Consider the following 11,002-nt stretch of genomic DNA (forward strand, 5'->3'; position numbering starts at 1 on the left):
GGTCCGCGTCCGCGTCCGTGTACCCTCGTTGGACTCGAACTCACGAAAATTCTGTACATGACAAGCTTATTATCCTAGACTCGATAATACAGACCATGAACCGACACCCCGATACCCATCCTAGTATTCCATAACATCGAACCAAACTCGTACAAACGCCCCAAAGCAACGAAGTTCACCCTATGACACATACGACACAAAAATACGACAAATAACATCAAATCGTTTCCTACGATTTCTAATTAATCCCAGTGCCTATCGACATGAAACGAAACCTCAATAATACTCCCAACATCATTACCATTATACCTATATGGAGCAACGATCACCCATCGATCTCCAACGAAGCCTGCAACATTAAAACTTCAAGAACGCATCAATATCATAATTTTCTGAAAACGCAGTTTGAGCAGTCCCACCAAAAACACCATAACTCACTCAATTTTCGTCCAAAAATTTTGAATCTTATCTCAAATCGAAGGTATCGAAAAGTTCTACAATTTTTGTGGTGAAAGCTTTCTCAAAAACGAGACCGAAAAATCGCAGTATTTAAAAGACATCAAAAATCGAAAATTTTAGATCTAAAATGGTTTCAAAAGTGTTCTAAACATAATTGCTCAAACTTCTACGCATCACACATGTATTTTTTCGCATAAATAACAACACAACGCATAATATGACGAGATCGATGAAGAAATAACAGAATATACGTGCCTTTTGATGATTTGGAATACCGAACGACGATCCCGAAGCGGAGATGGCGTGAGGATTGATCCGGGACGAACGTGGCGCTAAAATCTTTGAAGAAAACACACGAAAATTGCTGGGAATTTAATGGGGAAGTGGGGCGGCTGCTTCTAGGAATAAGAACCCTAGTTTTCTTTTAAAAAATATGAATGAATAGATAAGTATGTGTTTGTGTGTTGTGTGATACGTGTATGTGTGTGTGTAGAGTGTGTGTGCGTGTGTTGAAAATATTTAGGGAGTGATTTTTGCTTAATTAAATCATTAACCATGCTAATCAATATATTAATTAAAATGTTAACTCAATTAACCCATTAACGAAAATACTATCCCTACTAACCTCTAATAAAATTCTTTAATTTAAATAAAATGCACAAGTTCTAAATCTTTAAAAGTTTACAATTCATAAGGTCCTTAAATAAATAAATTAGACCTTAAAATGCTTAAACTTTAATTAAACCTTTTAAAATGCCTCATACTCAACTTAAAATAAAATCACACATTTTAAAATTACCAAAAATAGTCCCCGGTCTCATCTCCTCGACCCCGCCTCGAGTAATCGCCTGAAACATGAGACTTGAAAAAAAAACATTTTTAACGCACATCACATAAACATTAAAATAATGCAATTTACATAAATCATGCACCACTAAAACTCATTTTAAAATTAAATAAATGCTTTAATAATTAAATAAATGCATGGGTTATACGTGTACTGAATTCGGGCACTACATATAGGAGCCAGTGCATTGTAGTCGGGGATTCAATGCTCACCTATGGGTGTAGATATGCTATGTGATCTGATGAAATAATAGTGTGTGGAATCTCTGGCCAGAGTATGAGATGTACATCGGAGAAGGAGTTCTCCGATGGTAAATGCGATGCCACTTTTTATATGTATCACATAGTTATCGAATTATTATGCAACTCACGATGAACCAATGGTTGCAGATTCGATCGGGATATATGAGATGAAAGGACCATACTGTACGTTAATCATAATCGACTGGTTCTTGCAGGCACTATCAGTGATACCTAGGGGATCATGGCGCGATGCTACTAGACGCTCTTACCATGATCGATAGGTTGCAATCAGAAATGAGTTCTGACATTCTTGATCAAGGTGTTGATTAAAAGAATTGGGCTAGCTAGGATAAGCCCGAATAAGAATAAATGTTATTCTGAATCACAAAAAGTTGTGAACTCATGGCTACCTGTATCCCTGAACCATTGAGAGTCACACAAGTACTGAATCATTTGTTCCCGTTGAGAGAATAAATTCAAGGAGTTGAATTTATATTATGATATAGTAAATTTAAGGAGTTGAATTTATGATAATTAAATTTTGAGAGAATAAATTCAAGAAGTTGAATTTATATTATGATATAGTAAATTTAAGGAGTTGAATTTTTGATAATTAAATTTTGAGAAAATAAATTCAAGAAGTTGAATTTATGAATTTATAAAATTTGGAGAGAATAAATTCAATTATAGAATTTGAGAATTTAATTTATTAAACTTAAAAGTTGGGTTTATTAAATATTAAATTTTGGAGGTGATAAATTCAAGTAGTTGAATTTATAATTTAAATATTAAATTCAAATATTGAATTTATAATTGATTTAATTTATTAAACTCAAAAGTTGAGTTTATTAAATATTAAATTAAATATAGTAGGTATATGTTTAATGGGCTTGTAGGAGTACAAGTCCAACATAATAAATAATTAAAGTTATTAATGGGTTTTGATTAATTAATTAAACTAGTTGGATTAGCCCAATTAATTAATCAAGATTATTAATGTTAATTATGAAATTTAGGTTAAGGTTCTTGTTTTTAAAGAAATAAAAGAAAAAAAAAGGTTAACCTAGCCTCCACTCATTCCATGGTGATTCACGAGAATTGCATCTTAAAATCCTCAAAATATTTTTGGCCACTTTTCAAGAAAAAGATATTTGAGTCATCTCTCAAATTTTATCTCTCAAATTTTTGATCTCAACGTAAAAACTTCTTTCAAATATTTTAGTGCTATTTGAAAGAAGAACAAATCTTCTAGTCGTGGACCTGATTAGGAGATTGAAGAAAGAAGATTTGAAAGACGTACGTGGGATATACAACTGCTACGTTCGCTTATACCGACATAGTTGGAGCCAAGTAAAAATTAGTTTTAAACATCCTATGTATGTTTAATCATAAAATCATACGAGTGCCAAAAAAAAATATATTTTGATTGTCAAAATAAAATAAAAAAAATTTAAACTTTCGCTGCGTTTGGACACGAGAAAACCGAGATCCAACAAAATGATGCCACATTGAATATATGCAAGAATTAGAAAGATGATCAATACCATTAAGAGCAAAAATATCAATGTATGAAAGCCAATTAATAGTTAGCCTCTAAGAAACAAGATCAACTTGATCCTCCAACTCAGAAACAGGTAATCTAATGTCAATCATACCCAAATCAAAAATAAAATGTGAGAGAAAAATAAATAACAAAAAATGGTATTCCAAAAATACAACCACATTATCACTCAGCTCCCCATAGCCATCAAGAATTCACCTTCACAAACAACTTCACCTCCAACAAATGCTTTTCCTTCCATCTTTGCAACTCCAAAGCGTTTCTGAAGCTTCACGAGGTTCATTCTCATAACTAGGGTGTCTCCTGCAATTACGGGCTTCCTGAATCTAACTTTGTCGACTCCAGCAAAGAAGAAATTATCGCGCGAGCCTCCTACTTCTGGTTGCAGCATAATCAATCCACCAACCTGAGCCATGGCCTGAGTCCAATAGGAGTAACATATATATCACTTCTAGCACAAATACAAGCTTTGAGAACAAAAGCCCCAGGGAACACTTGCTCATATGAAAGTAATGAAACAGTAGACGATTAGCAGTAAAATACTATTCCCTTTGTGTCGAACAAATAAAAGAAAGCTACTAGCCTAAACAAGAAGTTGAACCTCGCTTTCAAAAATATTTATTTTTCATCACAAAATTGCAGCAAAACAATTCTATAACAATCAGAATTGTGGGTCATGTTTTTGCAAGAATTATTCATCATAAAGAGAAGGTAATAACGAGATTGGTATACCTCGGAATGATACAGTCAATACATGAAGAAATACAAGCAGAATGGAATAAGTGCTAAAATTGTGCTTTAGCATTTAAACAGGGCGGAAGCTGAGAGGAAACACCAAAAAGTAAGATAAATATTTGGAAGCGGCCTGAACGATTTTCTTCTGTTAATTACCATCAAGAAACTGAGTTTTGAAAAAGTTAGAAAAATCCATCCACTGGCTAGTGTAGGGGGTAGCAGACACGGTCGTTCTATCTTTCTATTCAATTTTTTTTAACATAGTACAGCTTTCATATACAATTAAGAGTAATAATGTAATACCCTAAAAACTTCCATAATTTGGTTTTTCAGTCTAATGACTCTGCAACTGATCCATATTTAAACTAAATTTTGAAATTGTAACTTCAAAAACCCACATATCAAGGACAAGCACATTATTAAATATATATTTCAGGGCCAACACATTTCGGGGATTTTATTTATTTCCTTTCTTCTGCACCACATAAATAGTGATTCTTTAAACATTTAAACAATTTATTTTTCTTTTTTCTCAATCAACTGCATCTTAGAGAATACCCCTCCCCAATAATACCAAAATCTCCAGCTCGACAATCCTTATTGCCTTCATATGTATTTCTGGGAGCACATAACTATGCTATGGCTGCCAATATATGTCCATAAATTACATAATCAATGCCCATTGTTTCAAGTTTTCGACAAAATTTACCTTCTTTAGTTTATTAATTGGCCTACAGAGTGTTTTCATTCATTACATTAACATCATCTACTTCCTTGAGCTTCCTCAGTTGTCTACTACAATCTTTATTCATTGAATTTGTATACAGATATTGGGCGCCATGATATAGAACCATCAATTGATCAATCAAACTGACACAACAGAAAAATAAGTGTCAAGCTCAAACATTATTATAATCATTTGATCTACTTGTTTTGATTGAGAGCGAGAGAGAGAGAGAGAGAGACATTAAATTGCAAATGCATGAAAAACAAAAAGGTCACGCCTACGGGATTAGTTAAATTCAGGAGATTCTATCCACTCATGAACAACAGTTTCTTTTTCTCCCCATCAGCTTATTGGGAAAACAATGTAGAATGAATTTTCAAAATCATCAGACAACACCAAAAGCCGTAAATCTCCTGTGGCCACTTTTCAACTAATAGAGGACCTTCATGTGAAGTATCTAAGGGAGGCGCTAATATATGAATAATTCACCTCGACACAACGTCATCATAGTTGATGATCAGAACCTCCAAACACATGCCATCAATTGCAAATATATTATCCGAAACCAACACGTTAGCAATGAAAGAACAGCCATGATCACAACATCAAGCGGAAAATCTAACTTTGGTATAGACCCGAGTAACATATGTGATAAACTATAAAAAAAGTTTAACAAAAATGGTTTGCTCACCTCAACCATGAGCACGCCAGGCATAATTGGCCTCTTGGGAAAATGGCCGGGAAAGAAATTATCATTTATCGTCACATTCTTGATAGCCACAACTGATACACCTGGATTGTATTCAATAACTCTATCCACCAACAGAAAGGGAAATCTACAACATAAAAATATAAAAACCATTTGAAATATCAAACAAAATATCAAATCTTCTGGGCAGATTATAAAAAAAATGCAATAATTACACCACAAAGTAACTAAAAATATTAAGAAAATTAATTAACCGGTGAGGTAAAATCTCCCGAATCTGGTTAATGTCCATGACTGTCGGAAATGCTGGGTACTCTGAAAAGATTTTTTTTAAAAAACAACGTTTTAAGTAATCTCAAACACTGAAGGAGAGAAACAAACAAGAACTCAGAGCCCTAAGACCAAGATTCATACTCAATTCAATCGGGGTTTCAACAGCTGAGATGATATCTCCAGAGGGATTGCAGTTGGCGATAAAACCTTTGCGGGGCCACCTGAAATAGGCGGAAACGACGTGGGATCCGGAGAAAAGAGCAGATTGATTAACAGAAACAGAGAAAGGCGAAGCATTTCCAGTACTCCTTGAAATTGATGATTGCGAAGGAGTGAGGGTGGTGAAGAAACTTTGGGACAAAACTGAGGGCGCCATTGTCACGTGATTGCGAGGAAAGGCCAACATTTATGGAGAGAAATGGAATGCAATCGTAGAAATCGAAAGGGGCGAGACAAACGAGGTGGGATTTGGTCGAAATTGTAGCGTAGTTTAGTTTGCTGGCTGGCAACTTCGGAAGGTGAGAGTATACGGATTGGAGAGAGAGAGGGCGACTCCAACGAGAATAAAAACAACGTTAATTCTTATATAAATTGAATCTAAAATAATAATAACAACAAGAACATTATATTATATGATGAATGAAAAACTTTTATTGAATTTTTACATCAATAGTTGGATTCTACTCTTTTTGGTGTTCTAAAAAAATAAGATAATTAGGAGAATCATTTTTTTTTTTGTTTTGTAAATTGATGAAGGATGAATGCCCAATAATACATGGAAAATTTATAATTTTGATATTATATTTTTTTCTGATTCTTTTTATATTATTAAATATCATTGCTATGTTGAGTAGGTCTCTTATGAGACGGTCTTACGAATTTTTATCTGTCAAACGGGTCTATCCTACCGATATTCACAATAAAAAAGTAATACTTTTAATATAAAAAGTAATATATTTTCATGGATTACCCAAATAAGAGATCTGTCTCACAAAATACGACTCGTGAGACCATCTCATACAAATTTTTGCCTGCTATGTTTTCTTTTTCAATTATAGTTTTTATCTAATGTGAAGCTGACATTACGTTGACATAACACAAAATTTGCAACATCAACAAGCTCATGGAAAAAAATCGAAATAATCAAAATTTGAAGAATAATACAAGAAAAATTTGCATTTTCCCTAATTTTTTTTACGAGATAACTACTTTATATAATTATATTTTTAATATTAAGGTCGGACTTAATTTTTGTTTTAAATTTTTTGGTATCCAAAAATAAATAAATACTAGATAGTATCTATACCCTAGAAAATATCAGCATTCCTAGATGTCCAATGAAGTAGATGGTGGCGGAGAACATAAATGAAAATTTATTTGAGTAGATGGGACAGTTGATGAAAGTTTGCTCTTGGTTGAAATATCCCATATGGTTTGGTTTTTCTACATTGTGTTGCACTATCGAAAGAGGCTTTTCCATTTTCTATGTAGCATTATATTAAAAATGAATTTGATTCCATATAAGCACAAGAGTTCTTGCAAAGAAGTTTATAGATTTTCCAACCTCGACATGAACAACTCAATGAATTCAAATCAACCGCAAAAGTTTTATCCACATCTACCACCTCAAAACAAAGATTCACATAATCTATGGACCTTCAAGCTGCGGATTGAGAATAAGCAAGTGAAACATCCTTCTCTTTTCTGAGGGTTAATTCTTGCTCCATCACCAATGTTGCTTCTCGTCTTTGATGCATCATAGTCATAATTTGGATGTGTATATTGTCTACCATAGAAATAGGTAAGTAATGAGTAGGTTTTACCGAACTATTCCAACTTTCAGCAATATTATTGTCAATCACACTTCATCGGTTACCCACAAACAGCGCTGAAACATCAACTATTTAAATATGCTAAAAACGGATCAGTGGTACCCCCGAACTCTTTTAGGTTGAGCTGTCTAAACTGCTCATATATATCAGGTCTGTGGTCGGGCAGCCTACTGAGCCTACTCCATAAGCTTAGCGATACCCTCCAGTACACGGGTAGCTGCATCCCCTGGCGGTGGGGGTGGTGGAGGGCCTCTGCCGCCTCCAGTAATATCATCCTGCCGATTTGTACTGGGGGCGCGTATGGGAGGCATGATATCTGAATACAGTCCAAATTCTAAATGTAACCAATCATTCTGTAATGCCCGAGATTTTATTCTGTTAATCCGAGATTATTAATTGATAAATTGATGTGATTATAGAAGGACCACTCCGAGACCAGATTTGGAAAGGCATGAGGATTGTATTTGTGAAATCCAGTAGGTATCGCGCACATGCGCGGAGACGAGGCGCGCATATGCGCGAGAAGCAAGTGCCGAGGCAGAAGACCTTCGCGCATATGCGCGAGACTAGGCGCGCATATGCACGAGCATGTGCTTCACCTGAGTGCCGAGACTAGTAGGTCCCGCGCATATGCGCGAGAAGAGGCGCGCATATGCTCGAGCAAGATTATGGTACAAGCGCGGAGACAGTAGGTCTCGCGCATATGCGCCGACATGGGACGCGCATATGCGCGAGATGGTGAATTCATGAATGCCGAGACCAGTAGGTCTAGTCGCATATGCGCCATTGAGGGACGCTGCATATGCGCGAGACTTGTAGTATGTATATTGAGCCACATGTCTTTGCCATGCATGTTGTTATGTAAATCCTCCATTTTCATTTCAGAAACTTCAGCAAGAACCGAGAGACTCCCTGAAAGAATTGTCAAGTCCTTGAATCATAGATTTGTGATTTGCGCAAGATCCGGCCATCAGAATTTCAATCCGAGAATAGTTCCGTACTTCTATCGACAAGAGCTTCAAAAGGCGTAAGTTCTACTACTTTTCAATATGGTATTGAAGAAATCATGATCTGATCTATATTATGTGTTCCTGAGATTGTGATAATCGTATAATCGAAATCGAATTGAAGAACGGATACCGTATAGAATTTTTATCATTTTTCAGTTAGGTTTGATTGAGAATATACAGATTTGATATTAGAATTGTAATTGCTGATTGATTATGAGTTGTGACTTGGCATCTATTGATATTGAGTTGCTGGATATATCGAGATTGCGATGTTATGCCGTCGAAACGGAATTAGATTGAGATTGATCGATTCATGTCTTGAATTGAGTTGTATATTGATGTTGTACTTCTCGAATGTCATTCCAGATTGGTCTTGAAGATTTCAAAGAGAGAACAAAGCCAAACCCTGAGAAAAGAAAGGTATAAATCAATGTTAAACCGGGAAGATACGACTCGAGTCAGAGATAGCTTGAGTTTCCCAAAACCACTTACTTTATTGTAATTACTTTGATGTTTGCAATTCATGAGATTGATATGCTTAGTCTATTGATTTATAGCAAAGCATGCATAGAGTCTTTGGCAGAGGTGCCAAGTCACTGGATATTTGGTTCATATCGATGTGCTTAGGAGTAGATCTACTCCTATTGTAGATATTCGATATAGAATGCCAAAGTCTGAGAATAAGAACGTACAACCATCTAGCTGGGAAGAGTAGGTGGGAGACTGTTGCGTTCTTATTCAAACCGGGATCCCTAGATAAGAGTTGAGTCAAGATTATGAGTCAAAGAGTTTGATTTATTGCTTTATATCGATTTATGCTTTCGTAGACTACGATGCATATTGATTTACATATGTTATATGCTTTTGTATATGTTTGTATGAAATGCATGTATACGTTGTTTATACTGGGAATATATTTCTCACCGGAGTTATCCGGCTGTTGTTGTGTTTGTATGTGTGCATGACAACAGGTGAGACAGGATCAGGGTTGAGAAGAGCTTGACGATCGAAATTAGAGTGGAGATCTGGGCCTAGAAGTAGAATTGGATTTCAACACTTGAGATGTAGTTGTTGAATACTAGTTTGTATGGCTTTCTTTGGTACAAGACTTGTACTTTGGATCATGTTGTTGACATTAAACTTGATCTTGTATTTGAATGAGATGGGATCTAAATTGTTATAGAACTTTGTACACTTGTTTATAGAGTGTTCAACATTAAAAAAAAAAAATTACGACCAAGATTATTTAATTGATCCATTAAATCCTAATGATGATTGAAAAGAATTAGTTAGCGTCCGGGTCCCAACAAATGCAATTTAAACTAGTTTTCAAAATAGTATATCCTTAAATCACAAAAGTAGCTAAACATGTACTGTAAATCATCGTTAAACGTATACCATGTAAACATGCAGGTGATAGCAGTAAATTATATAAAATATTTAAGACATAAAATCTTACAGACTTGAGCCTTGAAGACTGAGCTGCAGAAGCTGGCGGTGGCACAACCATATACATGACCCTTGCTTTGATACCAACTGAAACATATACTATTTAAAAATGCTACTAATTTTTTTTTTTGTAAACTTATTTTTGAACTTTAAAATTTTTCATTCATGAAATACTGCGGAAAAATGCACCTTTTAAAAATAATCGTAATCAAATAACAGATAAAATACTGCAGTTAAAAATTGCCAACTCGGCCATCATAAATGGATGTAAAAATAAATCAAGTAAAAATCCTGCTAACTAACATTATGTCAAAACCGAACGTAATAAAATGTTCACGTCCACTTTAAACTCATAGAACGTGATGTGTGGAAAATATGGTCCTCGGGTCATGTGCGCATATATAGCCCTGCCTACTCAGAATTCGGCACCTCCAGCCTCCTCGTCGACATGCTCACCTGCATCATTTACACCTAGTGAGTCTAATGGCTCAACACACCTATAACGTTATAACGAATACATATACATAACATGCAACATTGAAAAATACTGTAAGAAACATACATTTCATGATCTTAAAAGAATAAACGTAAACGTGTCGTAATATAGCATGACATGTCAAAACATGTCTCACCATATCATCATATACGTATACATTTTCTTAATTGATTTTAGTTCATTAGTTATGACTTTCGTATCAGCTCTATTGTATCAGCTCTATTCGATTGATCTATCTAATATAACCATGGTACCCAACGGCGGGGACATCAGCGACAGCATTACCCGTCCACTGAGGCTTGGCCTAAGCTCATAATATCTCATATAATCGTATTAGTCACTACCAATTCTCATCCTTAAAAAACGTGTCAACATGCATATACGTAAATTTTTTTTTAAAATCAGGCAGGCAACATATTTTTCGTAATTATGTAAAAAGTCATATACATGATACATAAACATTAAAAACATGACAAATTATGCTCAAGGCGCTGCCAGGACTTAAAACTCGACCCGCGTGCAAAATGACCATTTTGCCCCTGGAAACCCAAAATGACCATTTTACCCCTGGACCTCAAAATTTCGACCCGAAGCTTACCAAACTCCTTAAAACACCTCAAAACATATTTAAGAATATTTCTTAGACGCAAACTCGAGCCCGT

The 11,002-nt window shown here is 35.1% G+C and overlaps 1 protein-coding gene across 1 annotated transcript; it reads right to left on the bottom strand.

Moving 5' to 3' along the window:
* Window positions 1-3,063: 3,063 nt before the first annotated feature.
* Window positions 3,064-6,118, bottom strand: LOC142542993 (uncharacterized). Its single transcript, XM_075649947.1, has 4 exons — window positions 5,695-6,118; window positions 5,535-5,595; window positions 5,263-5,407; window positions 3,064-3,527 (listed from the first exon to the last, which is right to left on the bottom strand). The coding sequence occupies exons 1-4, from the start codon at window positions 5,957-5,959 to the stop codon at window positions 3,279-3,281; spliced, it is 720 nt and encodes a 239-aa protein (XP_075506062.1). The 5' UTR covers window positions 5,960-6,118; the 3' UTR covers window positions 3,064-3,278.
* Window positions 6,119-11,002: the final 4,884 nt, after the last annotated feature.

This window comes from Primulina tabacum, chromosome 1 (assembly GCF_025594145.1).
Source record: "Primulina tabacum isolate GXHZ01 chromosome 1, ASM2559414v2, whole genome shotgun sequence".
Classification (NCBI taxonomy): Eukaryota; Viridiplantae; Streptophyta; class Magnoliopsida; order Lamiales; family Gesneriaceae; genus Primulina; species Primulina tabacum.